Genomic DNA, 17,752 nt, shown 5'->3' with positions numbered 1-17,752 from the left:
AGCAGACGTATAAATTCAAGGACACTGCATCACACACCACAAAAGGCAGATCAGAAGATGTGAGCTATATGTGTGACTTGCCAAAACTGGAGTTCATGGTCTGAGCTCATTTTATGATCTTTAAAAATAAACAGTAGATTACTAAGCCTGCTTTTGTAGAGTTGGTTATATTGAACAAGTGATTTTGTATGGGTGCGCAGGCAATTGCTCAAGTTTAGCCCAGATGTTACAAATCTTATAGATAGAAATACTACACTATAGCCTTAATGCTGCCACCACCATGACAGAAATAGCAAAACAAGGGGCATATTTATATAAACTGTGATGCCATGTTGTCTACTTTGCAAATTGATTTCCTATACCAAATCCAAAACCTGGACCTAAATCTACTTAAATCCTAAACATACCCTTACTTCTAAAAAAAAAAATTAATGCAGTCAATCTCAAATGAGAAATCTCAATTTTAAGTGACTATTTGATTAGACAATTCCTATGACATCATCATATGTGACATGAACACCAAGAATAGGGTTATGAAGCATTTAAGCCCATCTATTTTATAAAACACCCATGTTCACATCATGTAATTAAGTCTTTAACTGTCTAGCCATTGCCAGACCCTGGGAAGCAGAGCCCCTTTCAACAGCAACAATTTCAAGTGGAAGCTGAAACACTTGTACCCTGCTGAGATTTAACATTTGTTTGGCAGAATGTTCCTATATTTGCTAGTAATAGTACTCACTAGAAAGATTGCATAAACAAAAAACAGGAATGCAAGCTTATGAGAACTGGTACTGTCTGCACTGCTCAACAGATGAAAGTCCGCACATTTTTTGTGCTAAAAATAACTGCACATATATATTAAAAACATAAGAACTAAGGTGACCAGACGTCCCGCATTAGGCAGGACAGTCCCGCTTTTGACCTCGTGTCCCGCCTGAATATCGGGCGGGACGCCCAATGTCCCGCTTTCTGGCTTTCTGGAAGTCCATCAAATGTCCCGGTTGTCTTTAAAAATCTGAATACCGTACACTGATACGGCGTTCTTTGACGGTGTCACGACCTGACGTCGGTAATCTGACATGGCGCATTCTCACCAAACGTCACATACCGGCATTCGTGCATTGCGCATTCTTTTTAAATGAAAAACACGAGATCACTTCCAGGTTGGGACGTCCGTTTGTTAATACACACCAAAACTTCACAATACATAACAATGCATACAACTTTCAACCAGAACAGTTTAAATCAACGCTCAGCAAGCACCTTAAATCTCTAAGGGTGCACTTCACAGTCTAAGGGTGCACATGCACCGCTACTTAATACTAATGTCTGAGTCTTTCAGTTCGCTTCTCGAAGGGTCTCAGTTACTTATTAACAGTTCAAACAGCTCTTACCCTGATCATCCTTTAAACGGCATGAACGTCACATTGTCCCTTCCACCTGGGTGCCGAAGGTACTCAGTCTCTGGGCACCTGCTCACACTCGTCAAGTCTCTCTTGACTTTCTCACGTCGAGCTAGTCGTTCCCACACACACAGCAGTGGAGTTGCAGAAGACACTCTCTCACTCCCCGCACACAGCAGAGGAGTTGCAGAAGACACTCTCTCACTCCCCGCACACAGCAGTGGAGTTGCTGAAGACAGGCCTCTGTCGGCGCTTCTGTCGTCGAAACGCCCTCAAGCTGTTCCGGAAGATGGGGGGGGGGGTCCTCTCCTCAGGCCACCATCATCCTGTTACTGGTGTTGTCGTCGTCGACGTCGACTCCGGCTGACAAAACCTCTAGCCGTTCCGAGCCCGGCGCCGCACTCCCCCGCACACAGCAGAAGAGTCACTCTCCGCACACAGCAGAAACTTGGAGACTCTACAATGTCTCCGGTACACGACACACCTCGCTCGCACCTCCAAACAGCTTCTTCACGGACACACTCTCTGTGTTAATCCAAAAACAAGTGTCTCCCCTCCTCCCGAGCCTTTCTACCCTCCTCTATATATACACCCTCTGTCACCATCGACACGGGGTGAGCTCTACCCGCTTCGCACGTGAGGTCCGAAACTCATGGGGTATCCAAAAATCACGAGGCCCACAATTTCCACTAACATTAGGACATTCACAAGTGACAACCTTCCATCCCCTTCCACCAAACTAAGGCGGGATCATGGGAAAAAAAACAAAACTAAGGAGGCACGGACTGGTCCGTGACATTCCTCCCTCCTCTAAATAAAAAAATTGTTGCAAACAATTTTTCTAAGTGACTATTGTAACATAAGTCAATCATTATCCATTCACATTTCTTATCATGAAGATAAATAAGATACCTCTTTCAAGACAAATACAATACAATTAATCAGCTGGACAGGTTGCAAACTGACCATGACCATAACTCTCTAAAAAAAAACACAACAGCAATGCAATTTTCATAAAACAGTAGTTTTCAAGGTATTAGTTGATCCATTTCTGCTCGTGATAGAGCGTCTGCTATTCTATTGTCTGTCCCTTTAATTGCTTCTATAGTGAATCTATATTCTTGAAGGGCCAGAGCCCAACGCATAACTCGGCTGTTTTTATATGGTGTTGAGCGGAGGAACAGAAGTGGCTTGTGATCAGTCTGGAGCACGAATTCTGCTCCCTGAAGATATCGAGCCAACTTTATGATCGACCAAACAATGGCAAGGCACTCTTTTCTATGGTACTATACCTAGTTTCTCTATCCAACAGCTTTCGACTAATGTAAATGACGGGAAGTAATTTATCTTCATGTTTTTGTAGCAGAACGGCCCCCAACCCAACCCCGCTGGCGTCTGTTTGTAATACAAATGTTTTCCTAAAATCGGGGAGTTGCAAGATGGGGAAACGGGATAGTACGTCTTAACCCTTTGCAAAGCTTCTTGACACTGTACCGTCCAAGAAATGGTCCGTGGATGGGTACCTTTAATAAGGTCGCTAATGGGTGATACAAGGTCGGCATATTCAGGATGTAACGGCGGTAATATCCAATCAACCCCAATAGTGATCGTACCTGCCGTTTCGTGCTGGGCGTTTGTAAGTCTAGGATTTTGGTTACTAGGGAAGGTTCTGGTTTCAGTTGCCCACGCCCTATCCGGTGTCCCAAGTATTCAAGTTCGCGAAAGCCCGCTTGTAATTTAGAGGGCCGGGCAGTTAATTGGTAACTTTGCAAAATATTGAGCACCTGCTTTACATGCTCAAGGTGATTCTCCCAATCATTGCTACCAACTAGGAGGTCATCAAAATAATGGTACGTTGAGCATTGCTCCAATTTGAGGGACCTCATTGCTCTGGCGAACGTGGCTGGAGCCGTAACTAACCCGAAGGGCATTCTTGTCCATTGAAATAAGCCGAGCGGGGTCTGGAAAGCTGTTTTGTGACGGTCCTCCTTTCGTACTGGAATTTGCCAGTATCCTTTTGCAAGATCTATTTTGGTAAAGTACTTGGCATCTGCTAACTGGTTAATGACCGCTTCTGGGTCCGGTATAGGTTCCGCGTCAAACTTGGTTATTTTATTGAGTGCTCGATAGTCGATGCAGAATCGGATGGAACCGTCTTTCTTAGTGACTAATAGCACTGGTGATGAAAAAGGGGAAGTGGAGGGTTCTATTACCCCCATTTTCAGCATTGTACTGACTTCCTTCTCAATTTGTCGTTGCATAGCAAACGGGAGTGGGTATGGTTTTTGCCGTACAATGACGTCTGCAGTGAGCTCAATGACATGTTCTACAGGTCCGTTAAAATGTCAGGTTCTGACGTGAGGACCTGCTGAAAACGTTGGAAAAGACCCATAAGTTGTGTTTTTCGTTGCGGAGGAAGCATTTCGTCTATTTTTACTGAAGTCAAGTCCTCCACAGTGTCCATTGACAGAGTGGGTAAGGACACCTTGTCATCTGCTGTTGAGGATGGAATTATTGCAAGATTGCAACAGCTAGGTGCCTGAGGGAGCAGATATGATTCCGATTGCACAACCGGAATTTGAGTTTGACTTTGAGGAGTCATTTCAGGCGAGAGAATATCTGCAAAACTGATACATTCGCCTCCGGTAGTTTCTTCCTGGGGAGGAAATCCCGCTTCGAGGAGTGGAGTGACGGATACTGCGGTACTGATGTTTTCCCTTCTGTAGTATTTCTTCAACATATTAATGTGGAAGATTTTATCTTGACCTTTGATTCGCAAACGGTAGTCAGGATGTAAGACCTGCGTGATGCTATAGGGACCCTTCCATTTCATCAACAGTTTGTTGGCCTTAGTAGGTAGTAATATTAAAACTTCGTCGCCTGTCTCCAATCTTCGTTCTTTCGCTTTCTGATCATAGTAGCGTTTACTCCGAGTAGATGCCTTGTCGGAGTTTTCGGCCGCTAGTTGCAATGATTCTCTCAAAGTGTTCTTCAAGTCAAGGATGTATTGAAATACCGTTTTTTCTTCTCCGGGTGTTTGATCATCCTCCCAAAGGGAAGCAAGTAAGTCCATTGGTCCTCTAGGTCTTCGTCCGTACAGTAGTTCGAACGGTGAGAATTTAACGCTTTCGTGTATGGTTCCACGACAAACAAAAAGGAGGGCGGGAAGGTATCGATGCCATTCTCTTGGATGTGCTGCGGTGACTTTACGTAGCATAGGTTTGATGGTGCCATGAAACCGTTCTACGCACCCGTTGGTCTGTGCATGATATGGTGAGGTACGTAGTGCCTTGATGGAAAGCGTTTGCAGCAAGTCTCGCATAAGGTCTGATGTGAACTGAGATCCTCGATCGGATAAAATCTCTTTAGGGAATCCCACTCTGCTCCAAATCGTCATCAACGCTTCGCCAATAGTTTGAGTGTCAATCTTTTTTAAGGGTATGGCTTCCGGATATCGTGTAGCGATATCGATGACTGTGAGGATATGCGTATGTCCTTCTGCGGAAGGTGGGTGTATGGGTCCTACTAAATCAATGGCGATCCTCTGGAATGGCTCTTCTATTATGGGTACCTTGACGAGGGGAACTACACGATTGCGTCCCTTAGCTGACGTTTTTTTTGGCATATGTCACAAGTTTGGCAATACTGGCGTACGTCCCTCCGTATGCCAGGCCACCAAAAGTGGCTGAAGACTCTTTCGAGAGTATTTCTCACGCCTTGGTGTCCGGCGAATGGGCTGTCATGGGCATATTCCAAGACAGTGGATCTTAGAACCTGTGGCACAACTATTTGAGTGACATCTGATTGCTGTGGCCGTCGAAAATGTCTGTAAAGGATACCCTTCTCCACTTTGAAGGAGCTGTTTAACCAGTCGGTTTTCGTAAAGTAAGACGTTAGGGTGCGATCTTCCCTCTGCTTTTGGATTAACTCCGATTTAGAAATGCCTATTGCTGGTAAGGCTGGCCTCAAGAGTGTGGGTGTTTGGTTCGCTTCCCTGGCTTGTGCTCTTGTAACTACTGCAGCGCTTATTGATACAGGTTGGTATTCGGCTGTGAACGTTACCTCCTGCACGCCGGGAACGTTGCCTATTATGACATCAGTTACTGGGTTCTTGATTACACAACAGGTAAGAGGTCCAGTGAAGAAAGGCGTGTCCACCTGCACTCGTGCTAGAGGAAATACTTCCTTACGTCCTCCGAAGGTAAGACACGTTTGGCTTTTCCCCAGATATTCTGAAGGTGCCACTAAGCTCGCTCGAATGCCAGCTGTAGTCGCTCCAGTATCCCTCAGAACCTGCACTGCTTTTCCTTTTACTAGCCCGGGGTAAAGAGGCAATGACCCCGCCTCTTGCGTGGTGGTAGAACACAAGACTGCGACGTTTGCCACTTCCTGGTTTGCATCACACACCGACGCGGGTTGAGCTCGTTGTCTATTATTGGCACAGAAGCGTGCTGTGTGTCCATAACCTCGGCATGTAAAACATTGAAGTCTGGTACTTGGTTTGACAGAATCAGGCTTGGAGTGGTTTGGAGGTACTGTTCGTTTTTGTTCATCAGGCTTGGACTGATTTGGCGATACAGTTCGTTTTAGTTCTCTCCACGGCCGCCGGTTTACTGGTGGCGAGTTAGTCGATGATCTATTTCTATTGTCGACTGGTGGAGTCCTAGGAGAGTAGGTACTACGAGGGGTTGGTCTATTAGTTGTCCCTTGCGGTCTAGCAGTCCTTGGGGTTGTGCAGCTTGCATTCGCAAACATGGTTGTTTCCTGTCGGCGCGCTATGTTCTTACCAGGATGGGCCTTCCGATACTTCTCAGCCGACTCTATCATTTCTGCTGCCGATTTAGGGTCCCTTTCCTTTAGAAATACTGCCATATCTTTAGAAATGCTCTGCATTATCTGTTCTCTTAAGACGAGGTCTCGCAGGCTTTCGAATGACTTGTCTATCCCTGCCAACGTTAACCATCTATCCAGTAAACTGGTTACTCTAGTCAGAAAAGCGGGCATAGACTCTCCCTCAGCTGGTCTCACTGACCTCAGTTTTTCTCGGAATCCGTCTTCCGTACACTGGAATTTCAACAATAATTGCTTTCTTAACTCTTCATACGCCACTTGTCCCTGCGCACAGAGTGCGTGATATAACTTGAGAGCTTCCCCCTGAATTGTAGCGGACAAATGTAATGGCCACAAATGTCTGGGCCATCGGAGGGCTTCTGCATGGGCCTCGAAACGGAAAAGAAAAGAATCTATGTCATCTAGGTCTTCCTTAAAGAGAGGTAATTTCGGAATAAATCCTTTAGGGGTTACTTCTCTTACTTGTGCCTCGCCATTAGGTTGACCATTCCTAACCTAAGTCTAGCTAGTTCAAATTCCCTCTCTTTCTCGCTCGCGCTCCTCCCGTTCTGCCTGTTCTTTCTCTCTTTCTCGCTGAATCTTTTCTTTTTCCAATCTCTCCTCCCTTTCTGCCTGTTCTTTCGCCAACTCTCCTCCCTTTCTGCCTGTTCTTTCTCTCTCTGAATCTTTTCTTTTTCCAACCTCTCCTCCCTTTCTGCCTGTTCTTTCGCTCGTCTTTCTTCCCTTTCATTTCTCTCCCTTTCAAGTCTCTCTTCCCTTTCTGCCTTCTCATATTTCTCTATTCGCTGAATTAAATACTTAGTGAGCGCCTCACCCGTTAAACCTATGCTCTCCCCTTGCGCTTTAAAGGCCTCAATATCCATGATTACTTTAAAAAAAAAATCAAATGCCGTACAAGAAAAGAAAATCAAAATTCCCAACTACACAGCTATACCCTGCCACAAGTCAGAGCAAGTTAACAAAATCAAATTTACGTGACAAGAAAAGAAAATCAAAATTTACGAGGGATAACACTATCCTTCAAACACATACGTTTAAAATTAATTATACTTCACTTAAACAAAATATCATGAAAGGAAAAATGCTTTTCAAACACTCCAGAAATACTAAGACTAAGGCCTGATTTCTTTTTCTTAAAACACAAACCAAGAAAAGATACCTACAGAGAAGAAAAGAAAAGAAAGCAGTAGAGAAAAGACAGATGGCGGAAAAGAGCGTGAAAGACACAAAAAAAAAAAAAAAAAAAAAAAAAAAAAAACAACAAAAAAAAACAAAAACAAAGGCAAGACACAGAAACTAGACCCTTACTGGGGGACGAACTGTACACACCCCCAGACCCGTAGAGCTGGAGACGGGAAAATATAAAAAAAAAACAAAGCAATTCTGCACACAGCCTAGGCTACCCTAGCACGTGGAAAACGCAATACACACTTTCACTCACACTTACACAGGAGCGTCCCAAACCAATACATAAAACATAAAAAAGATTCTAAAGCAAAGTTCCTAGAGGTGGGAAAGATAGACACACACAACAGCAAGACTAGACCTAAGGCCCTCTCTGTCGACTGAACTATACAAGCCGGCAGACCCGTGTAATCGGAGACGGGATGAACACAGAGTCGAAAACTTCAAAATTCATAAATTTGGCTGACTGCCAACCGTGTACACAACCTGCTGATACCAACTTCTAATAAACGAGCATACAACTTCTAAGCAACGTGTGTACAAACTTCTAAACACATGCATACATACAAATTCTCATCAACGTGTATACAGACTTCTAATAAACGTGTATACGACTTCTAAGCAACGTGTATACCAAGAGACTATCCCTCCCTGAAGTGATCACGTCGGGGTCACCAAATGTCACGACCTGACGTCGGTAATCTGACATGGCGCATTCTCACCAAACGTCACATACCGGCATTCGTGCATTGCGCATTCTTTTTAAATGAAAAAACACGAGATCACTTCCAGGTTGGGACGTCCGTTTGTTAATACACACCAAAACTTCACAATACATAACAATGCATACAACTTTCAACCAGAACAGTTTAAATCAACGCTCAGCAAGCACCTTAATCTCTAAGGGTGCACTTCACAGTCTAAGGTGCACATGCACCGCTACTTAATACTAATGTCTGAGTCTTTCAGTTCGCTTCTCGAAGGGTCTCAGTTACTTATTAACAGTTCAAACAGCTCTTACCCTGATCATCCTTTAAACGGCATGAACGTCACATTGTCCCTTCCACCTGGGTGCCGAAGGTACTCAGTCTCTGGGCACCTGCTCACACTCGTCAAGTCTCTCTTGACTTTCTCACGTCGAGCTAGTCGTTCCCACACACACAGCAGTGGAGTTGCAGAAGACACTCTCTCACTCCCCGCACACAGCAGAGGAGTTGCAGAAGACACTCTCTCACTCCCCGCACACAGCAGTGGAGTTGCTGAAGACAGGCCTCCTGTCGGCGCTTCTGTCGTCGAAACGCCCTCAAGCTGTTCCGGAAGATGGGGGGGGGTTCCTCTCCTCAGGCACCATCATTCCTGTTACTGGTGTTGTCGTCGTCGACGTCGACTCCGGCTGACAAAACCTCTAGCCGTTCCGAGCCCGGCGCCGCACTCCCCCGCACACAGCAGAAGAGTCACTCTCCGCACACAGCAGAAACTTGGAGACTCTACAATGTCTCCGGTACACGACACACCTCGCTCGCACCTCCAAACAGCTTCTTCACGGACACACTCTCTGTGTTAATCCAAAAACAAGTGTCTCCCCTCCTCCCGAGCCTTTCTACCCTCCTCTATATATACACCTCTGTCACCATCGACACGGGTGAGCTCTACGCTTCGCACGTGAGGTCCGAAACTCATGGGGTATCCAAAAATCACGAGGCCCACAATTTCCACTAACATTAGGACATTCACAGTGACAACCTCCATCCCTTCCACCAAACTAAGGCGGGATCATGGGAAAAAAAACAAAACTAAGGAGGCACGGACTGGTCCGTGACAGACGGTGACGACACCATCATCGGCACTTGTCCCGCTTTCGCTCCCGAAACGTCTGGTCACCTTATAAGAACTGATTTAAACAAATTTTTTACTGTGCATTTTGAAAGTATTTATCTGTCTTCATTTTTTGGCACGATTCTTCATTGTTAGCCATGCGTTGCCTTCTATTTTATGACTACGTGGCCGTTCCCAGTTGAATCCTGGAAGCTTAATATCAGAAGAAGGAAGAGTCTTTGTAACCAGGCCTGTAACAGATGTCAAATTATTTTCACGAATGGTGAAACGCTGACCCTCTTTAATAACCATTGCCTTCCGCAATATCACTTGCACTGTGGCTACATCTCCGGGCATCAACATGGGCATGCTGTCAGGCAACTTGATGCAACTAGCAATATCCCATGTCTTGCTGTACATCACCTGGGTGGGGCAAAAATGAGAAAATTAGCATCAGAATGATGCACATAGTCGAAAAGTCACTGTTTTATTAATTTGGTTTTATATGTAACATGCAAAAGATTGAAATTTATCTTTTGTGACTGGAAATATAAAATTTTGAAAATTTCCCATTTTAACAAGACATCAGAATGACTAAAAATGTTTTAAAATCTATGCCTAATTATTCTTGAGCATGAATATTTACTTCAGATAACATCTTCTTAAATAATGTTTTTAACAATAATTGCTTTAAAGAGATTTAAAAAAAAAAATAACCTGAATGTATTTATCCAAAATTGGTTTTGAACGCCCTCCTTCTCCCTTTGTTAAAACGTAAACCTGTGCTTCAAAGGTGTCATACTGCTGCACTGATCCTGGCTCTGCAAGATACATGCCTCGCAGCACAAAATCTGCCTTGATGCCTCTGAGAAGAGTACCAACATTGTCTCCTGCGACACATTTTGGCACAGATTTGCGGAAAACTTGAATGTCTGAAGCAGCTGTCTTGAGGAAATTCCCAAATCCCAAAAGATCAATATCTTGTCCCTTTTTCAGAACACCTTGAATGATGGTTCCAATAGCAACAGTTCCACGACCTGGTACTGACACAGCAGTCTCCACTGGCATAAGAAAAGGTCCTGAAAATCACGAGTTGGAGTGGGAACTGTCTGATCAAGAGCCTCTAGCAATTTTAAAATTGAATTTTTTCCTATTTCGTCCTGTTCACCTTTCATTGCCAACAAGGCTGAGCCTGCCACTACCGCAGAGTTGATGCCGTCAAATCCATATTCATCTAGAAGCTCTCTCGCTTCAAGTTCTACAAGTTCAAGCATCTCTCTATCCACAAGATCAGCTTTATTAATGTACACCACTATATTCTGAACACCAATTTGTCTGGCAAGTAACAAGTGCTCCCTGGTCTGTGGCATTGTGCCGTCTGTTGCGGCTATCACTAGAATAGCACCATCCATTTGAGAAGTTCCAGTGATCATATTTTTGACATAATCTATATGACCAGGACAATCTGTATGAGCATAGTGCCTATTTACCGTCTCGTATTCCACGTGGGTGGAGTTGATAGTGATTCCGCGTTTCTTTTCTTCGGGTGTTCGATCTATGTCTTCATATTTGATAAATTTTGTTTTTTCAGCATCGGCATCAGCAAGTACCTTTGTGATTGCTGCTGTCAAAGTTGTCTTTCCGTGATCCACATGACCGATAGTCCCAACATTACAATGCTTCTTTTGATCCGAAGGCTCAACAGTTGCTGTTGAAAGATTCCTGATCATTGACAATAAGTGGGCCCGTGAATATTTTAAACTCCATGGGTGGAACCAGGAATCGGACTTACGTAAAACCGACCTTGATAATCGACAGAGGAGAAAATACGATCCTTGCACCACCATCTTGATTATTAAGTGCCGTAATAGAAAAATAAAATGTATGTATACTTTATAATTTTTAAAGTTATAAATAAATCTACCATAATTTAATGTATAATATCATTTAATAATATAGCTAAAACTTTTAAATCTCTTTTTTGTTATTATGTGCCGATCAGTAGATAGTACAAAGGTTGTGCTATTTCCGGGTATTACGTCGTGTTGTGCAATACCTAAGCTTTCGATAAACGTATATAACCTGCAAATTATTCAGCAAAATTTGAGCGGTCCTTCCACAGGGGAAGCTAAATAGCGTCCTTGATTGGTTTTATTTTGGTAGGCATTCCTTCAGCATCAGGAACTGCTGAGACAGTATCGTACGTAAGAATTCAAATTTATATTTTTTAACATTATAGTCATCTTAAAATGCTGATTAACGATGTAGACTATTTTATTGTTATCAAATATTTTATCAGTAAAATGCGCGACCCTCGAATGACATTTCTCGCTTTAGAATTAAGCACCTATTTTCAATTCTGTTTTAGTATTGAAAGAAGGTTATTTAATAGTGTCACATTCTTTCTCAGACCGTAATATTACCCTTCCTCACTACTTGCAAATGGTACCAAACATATTTTGGTCATAAAAGTATCTTCATTTATGGAACTTGTTTCAGGTTCAAACATTCATATAGACAGTTCACTCAGTCTGAAGTCTACTAAAGCCATTCTTTTGGAAGACTTGTATATCCACTGCCCATTTAAAAAGCTGTCACTTGAACTGGTCCAGTGTTCTGATACTTTAGCCGACAGGGTGTTTGAAACAGAAGACACCAAAAGAGAGGGAGTACCTCCTAAACCGATGTCCTTACCTTTTTGCAAATTTTTCATATCACCTCAAGGATGCAGATTTGGTAACAAGTGTCGGTATAAACACCCAGAGCCATTTTTAAACTCTTCTGATACCTTTGTCAAAAGGCCAGATAATCAGAATGAAGGCTCAATAAACGTCTCCCTTCCTTCAGCAACATCACAAGCACCTCTTTTTAATACAAATACATCATCAGTTAAGAAACAAAATGAGGGCACAGTGAGAAGTGCTGAATATCCAGATTTAGAAAAAGTATTTGATTGTTCAAATGAAAATGGTTGTACCACCCGCTCTACTCCTTCAGACATCCTAAATCCCCAGCTGCCAACAGCTCAACAGCCTAAAAAGATTTTACACAATGGAGAGCAAAGCCAGAGTGTAAAAAATGAACTCAAATCATCAAAGCGTTGCCATTACTTTTCTCAGTTTGGTACCTGTCGATATGGAGATGGATGCCAGTTTACCCATATCCTGGGTCAACAAAGACTGGCACCTAGATTTCAACAAAGATCCTCATGGTCAGGTCACAGGAATCCTGAATCTTCATACATTACAGACAAAAATGCCAGCCATAGAGGTTGGATGAAAGAGTCACAGAATGACTATAAAAGAATTAGTCCAAATGTGACCAGGGATCGAAGATTCCAGAGTAACTCTTCTGCTGCCTCTGTGGGTAGCTTTGAGCATGAACACAAATCAGCTGATCAGAATGATGGGGAAGAAATAAAGAATTTGAAAAAAGATTTCTTTGTGAGAAAAGTATGTCCTTTCTTTCCAAGTGGAAGATGTTGGCGAGGGAAAAGGTGCAAGTTCCTACACCAGGAAGATCAGGTCCCTAGCTCAGCTGAAGATAAAGATGATGATTATGAAAGAGAATCCCCTCAGCTGAAGTATAGGGAAGGTGAAGAGAAAGAGTCAAGAAATGACAGCTCTCCAGCAAAAAGCACAAAGCAGAATGCACAGTCTCAGAATCCTAGGGTTCCATATATCCCTCAGGGTGTGCGTCGTTGGCAACGAAGTAATTTGGATGACACAGAGGCTTCTCGACTTAGGAGGACAGAGATTGAGCAACTTGTAAAAAGATTTCCGAAGAACAAGTTGAAAGTAGAGAGGGATACACAGGACTCATTTAAATGTGTGGTTACCTTCACACCAACCGATCCAGATTGGGTGAGCATGAAATAGCAACATACTTTGTTAAAAAAGATTGGAAGTAAGGACTGTCTTATGCAGTCTAGAAAATATTCATATGACCCCTGGGTACCTTGTAAAAGTTTTATCTCCATAGGAATAAGTAATATACATCATCATCATTAAAGTCTGGTGTCATGACTGTAACTGATGATCATTACATTTTGATATGTGATTATGAGAGAAATATTTGCAATTGGGAGTCTTCTATCAGTTTAATAGTGTTATTATTCTGACAGATTGGTAAAAGGGAGAAAGTTTAGCGTTTGACTGTACAGTAAGAGGGAAGAGGTGGTGAGGTTTCCTTTTTAAGCCTCATCCCTCCATTAGGTAATCAATAATAATTCTGCCTTAATCTTTACAGATTTTAACAGTTTTCTTTTTTGTTTTACTTCAAGAATAAGAGATTTTGATAAAGACAGATGGGAAAGTTAATGCTGTAATCACACTTCAAGACAGGGGAGGTAGCTTGCAATTGAATATCAATTTTGTATTTGTCAGAGATTGTTATGATGCTTAATGAGATTATTGCCTTTCACTTTCAGCCATTTGATGTCAAAAACTATGACCTGCAGTTGTACATCCCTAATGACTATCCATTGGAGGTGAGCAGTGATTGCAAATAGGTTAAGATGCTGGTTCTGCATTTTTAATGGTATTTTTTGAACGACTAAGAATTTTTTAACATGAATCATTCCCCCAACCTCCGCCATACACAATTTATACCTAGCAAGCAAAATAGTGCTAAAATTATACCTATGTGTATGAAAACAAACTTGATATGTTGGTTTTCTTAATATAACATGCACTCTTTTATTTGTTGTTTACTGCAACTTAAACTATAACCTCAAACAACTTTAAAATGTTATATTTGCTTACAGATGTTGGCCATCACAGTCCCTTCAAAACAGGACTTGCCAGAAACAGTCAGAAGGTTGGTGATTTCTGTTTCAGTATATCAGTATTAGAATAATAGCAATGGAATGTGTGATTGGTCTCAGAAATACAGAATTTGTCTTTTATCAGTAAAACAAATTGCAGACTGAGTAAAATCATACCAAATAAATGCTATTTTTCAGGTATTGGGAAAATAAAATTTTAATGATTATTGTTTTTGTATGCCATTAAAAACATGGTTATTATGTATACAAATCTCTTTGCTGAAGCACAAACTTTGATGGATGTAAACCTATCGTTTTTCTTGATGAAATAGATATTTAGAGGTGTCCATCTTAGAATGGCTGGAAGAAAAAAAGAAGGAATTGGAAGATAAAGGTCAAGTGGAATTGGTATTTCGCCCTTTCATTCGTTGGCTTGATAGATCAATTGAGGATGTGGTCACTGATGGATTGCGACAGGTAAGAGATTTTTCTGCTTTTTATTCTTGTATTTGAGTGCAGGTTCTTGCATAGAATTGAAATGAAAAGAATTTTTTTAATTGTTGCTTTTGGTTTTTTTTTGTGTGGATGCTGTTTGATAGCCATAGATAACTGAAATAAAGCATTGTAAATGAATATTGCATGGACAATTTGAGTAACAGACAGAACTGTTAAATTTGCTAATAATTGTACACACATGATGTCAAATTTTAATTTCAGTTGAAGCGAGAATTGACCGCAGAGGCTGCAGGTTTTCAGTTCATTTCGGCTAAAGAGCTGCAGAAACAGTACCAAGCTAATGCTAATGAGGATGAGATATCAGATGATGAAAGCTCAGATGAGGATAACTCAGAGGACAGTAGCCAAGAGAATGAAGAAGATACCAGTAATTCAGGCTCAGAAGATGATGAATACTCGGATGATAACGAGCAGCCTAGTGGGACTGAACAGACCAGACAGGACAGTAATGGAAACAGAACAGCCAGGCAGGATAAGTTGAGAGCAATGCTAGCAGAGCCCATTCGCAAGGGAACAGAAATAGCACTAAAAAATCTGCAGATGAAGGAAAGTGTAGGCACCTTCTATATTGAGAAGATTTTCCTGGCCATTCAGTGTGAACGTTGCAAAGGAACATCCGAGTTTCTTACATCTGGTGGGCGAACCAACCTGGTGCAATGTGGTCGGTGTGCAGAGAAACAGCTTGCCACATTCAGACCTGCTCTTGTTCATCATTTCTCTGCTGTCATTGGCTACCTTGATCTCGAAGGCTGCTTGCCTTTTGATGTCATTCTCCAGAACTGTAGCATTGTGGCCAACTGCCTTCAGTGCAGCAAGGAAACAAAATTAGGCGTGAGTGTCTATTAAGATAATGTTGGGAAGTGTGCATTCTTGAAGAAGAGTCAGTAGAATCTTCCTGTCTAGGAAATTGGAAGGGGATAAATATTTGATTAATGCCCATATAGGCATTATGGCTTCTATAAAAGCATATACCATTTAGTCTTGGTGATAAGGTAGTGTAGGGAGCTGTTACTGTTATAAAGATTTCAATTGCCAGAAAAACAGTATAAAATTTTATGATATGATGCCAAAGCAACAGCATTTAGGTATGTGGGAGTGACCACATTCATGTTTGTATCTGCACTTATGCAAGGGTACTCAGAAAGGTCCAAAACTGTCCTGTGGTGGAAAACAAGAAAGGTAAATATTAACTCTTATATTTGTCAACAGGCTTTGCATCCAGGTCAGATACAAAATAGTTGGTGTAGAGTCTGTCATCAGAAGATGAAGATTGCTGCAGATGGTGTTCGCTTCACACAGCTGGAGCCGAGTGCTACACAAGGTTTGTTCACTACTTATAATTGCAAAGAACTGTTTAGTCTCATTGATATATATATTAATATAGAAGAGTTGATAATTATATGTGTCCCTCTGGTTTTGTCTCTAACCTTTTATGGACAGTCATGTGCATGCATTAAAATGCTCAAGATAAACAGGTGTGCTTCTGTGTTGCTTTTATTGGACAGATCTGAAGAACATGCTAAAGGTGGTGGTACCACGCCAGCGGCGCCTGCCCAAAGATCCTGCTATTCAGGAAGGCAAACCTTTGCCAAGTTTTGGTACATGCAAGCATTACAAGAAGAGCTATCGCTGGCTGCGGTTTCCTTGCTGTGGCAAAGCTTACCCTTGTGATGCGTGCCATGATGCAAATGAAGATCATGAAATGAAACTTGCCAACCGCATGATTTGCGGGTTTTGCTGCAAAGAACAGGTAAGCTTTCCTGTTTCCACTATTCAGCCCCTGCACTATCCAGTTGGCATGAGGCTTTTGATAATTTGTTTCCAGGTTGCTTCTCTCTTTTTCAGTGACATACAGCCATTTATTTTCAGTATTTACTTGCACATCTTTTTTGCAGCAAGAATTATGGTTCCAACTACATTTTTATATTTGATTATTTTTTTTACATTTCTTTCACAGTATCCCTTATTGATGTATATGTCCATCTTTGATGATGCATGTCATTGTTCATTTTGTCTTCATGTTAATTTCTGCATTTATTATTATGGTAAATCAGGTTTAGTTTAGTCTTTGCTCCAGGAGCATAAGGCCGCAACAATGGTACATCAGGAATTCATAATAATTTTCATTCGACCCATATCCTTTCATTATGGGGATGACCTAATCGTGGATCACCTATGGTTTTTACTGATGGACGCTCTGTCTTCAGGTGTATTCTGCTGACAGACCTTGTAAAGGGTGTGATTTGAACCTGACTAAAGTGCACACTCCACACTGGGAAGGAGGCCAGGGCTGCCGTGACAAGATAACAATGAGCAGGTGAGGACTTGTCACTGTCTACACCATTCCATCATATGCTGATTGCTTTTAAGATCAGTATAAAAAAAAAAAATTTAGAAATTCTTCAAAAAGTGTTTCGCACTTGTTTCAGCAGAAAAAGGCTTGCTCACCTTTGAAAAACTAGATAGCAGTTCATTTTATTTCAGATATGAGTAATTTTGTTTTCTTTTTTTTTTATTTTTTTTTATTTAATTTTTTTTTTTTGCAGATTTGACAAACAGAAACATCGTGGAATGTCCAAAACAACATCTAAACATTCTCAGAAAGTTCAAGATATGCAGTCCAAAAAGAAAACAAAGCTTCGTCACAATTAAGCATTGAGCTGACAGAAAATACTAAAGACTTGCATTATTACAGCTGTAATTCAGCTTTTTGTTGTTTTTGTCTACTTTAAAGGAATTCCTTCTTTATATGTATTTCATCTTGTAAATTTGTAGCTATATTCCTGATATTGCATTGTAATTTTTAAAATTTTTAGTTTCATTGAAATATTTAGATTGCACAGTATTTCAACTGATGTGCAGATAACTTTCTTATTTGTAGGATTGTGATGTTGGTTTGTTACAGACTGGACTTGTTTTTGTTTTGTATTTAATTTCCTAATAGGAATTCAGAAGTTTAGAATTTCATTTGTATGTGGATACTTCAGTTTTATTGATGACTACTTCTGACTACTGTCTTGTTTTACCCATTAATTCTTTTAAACACTGTTTCATTCTATCCCCTAACTATTTCTAAGTCGTTGATCTAAACACACACTTTCATGATAATCAAGTGTTTCTGAACTTTTTATTTGCATTTTGTTTTGCATCGTGTACAGTTAAAAAATACTTTCAAAATACTTTGAAGAACTTATGTTTATGTAATTTTTTACAA

At 41.4% G+C, this 17,752-nt stretch overlaps 2 protein-coding genes across 3 annotated transcripts; one reads left to right on the top strand and one right to left on the bottom strand.

Moving 5' to 3' along the window:
• Window positions 1–443: 443 nt before the first annotated feature.
• Window positions 444–11,126, bottom strand: LOC112554264 (elongation factor Tu-like). Its single transcript, XM_025221971.1, is given in 4 exon segments — window positions 444–876; window positions 9,334–9,680; window positions 9,975–10,342; window positions 10,345–11,126. Coding segments are annotated over 3 exon segments (1,425 nt in total). The 5' UTR covers window positions 11,105–11,126; the 3' UTR covers window positions 444–876; window positions 9,334–9,383.
• A 138-nt stretch (window positions 11,127–11,264) lies between these two features.
• LOC112554262 lies at window positions 11,265–17,713 on the top strand. 2 transcript variants are annotated; one of them, XM_025221968.1, is made up of 10 exons: window positions 11,265–11,457; window positions 11,757–13,120; window positions 13,687–13,746; window positions 14,023–14,075; window positions 14,355–14,499; window positions 14,740–15,369; window positions 15,748–15,859; window positions 16,044–16,288; window positions 16,746–16,855; window positions 17,085–17,713. In XM_025221968.1, the coding sequence occupies exons 2-10, from the start codon at window positions 11,942–11,944 to the stop codon at window positions 17,188–17,190; spliced, it is 2,640 nt and encodes an 879-aa protein (XP_025077753.1). In that variant the 5' UTR covers window positions 11,265–11,457; window positions 11,757–11,941; the 3' UTR covers window positions 17,191–17,713. The 2 variants fall into 2 exon arrangements, with proteins under 2 accessions (XP_025077753.1, XP_025077754.1); XM_025221969.1 differs by having other exon boundaries at window positions 11,265–11,461.
• Window positions 17,714–17,752: the final 39 nt, after the last annotated feature.

Source organism: Pomacea canaliculata, linkage group LG13, assembly GCF_003073045.1.
Source record: "Pomacea canaliculata isolate SZHN2017 linkage group LG13, ASM307304v1, whole genome shotgun sequence".
Classification (NCBI taxonomy): Eukaryota; Metazoa; Mollusca; class Gastropoda; order Architaenioglossa; family Ampullariidae; genus Pomacea; species Pomacea canaliculata.
Note: the sequence above shows the minus strand (reverse complement) of the source record. Positions and strands in the feature narration are given on the sequence as shown.

Excerpts from the sequence above, each read along its gene's own strand:
- LOC112554262 (XM_025221968.1), top strand. The coding sequence starts at position 11,942 with ATGTCCTTACCTTTTTGCAAATTTTTCATATCACCTCAAGGATGCAGA. Across the intron at positions 13,747-14,022 it reads CTAATGACTATCCATTGGAG|ATGTTGGCCATCACAGTCCC; the intron begins GTGAGCAGTGAT and ends ATTTGCTTACAG. Across the intron at positions 16,289-16,745 it reads GGTTTTGCTGCAAAGAACAG|GTGTATTCTGCTGACAGACC; the intron begins GTAAGCTTTCCT and ends CTCTGTCTTCAG.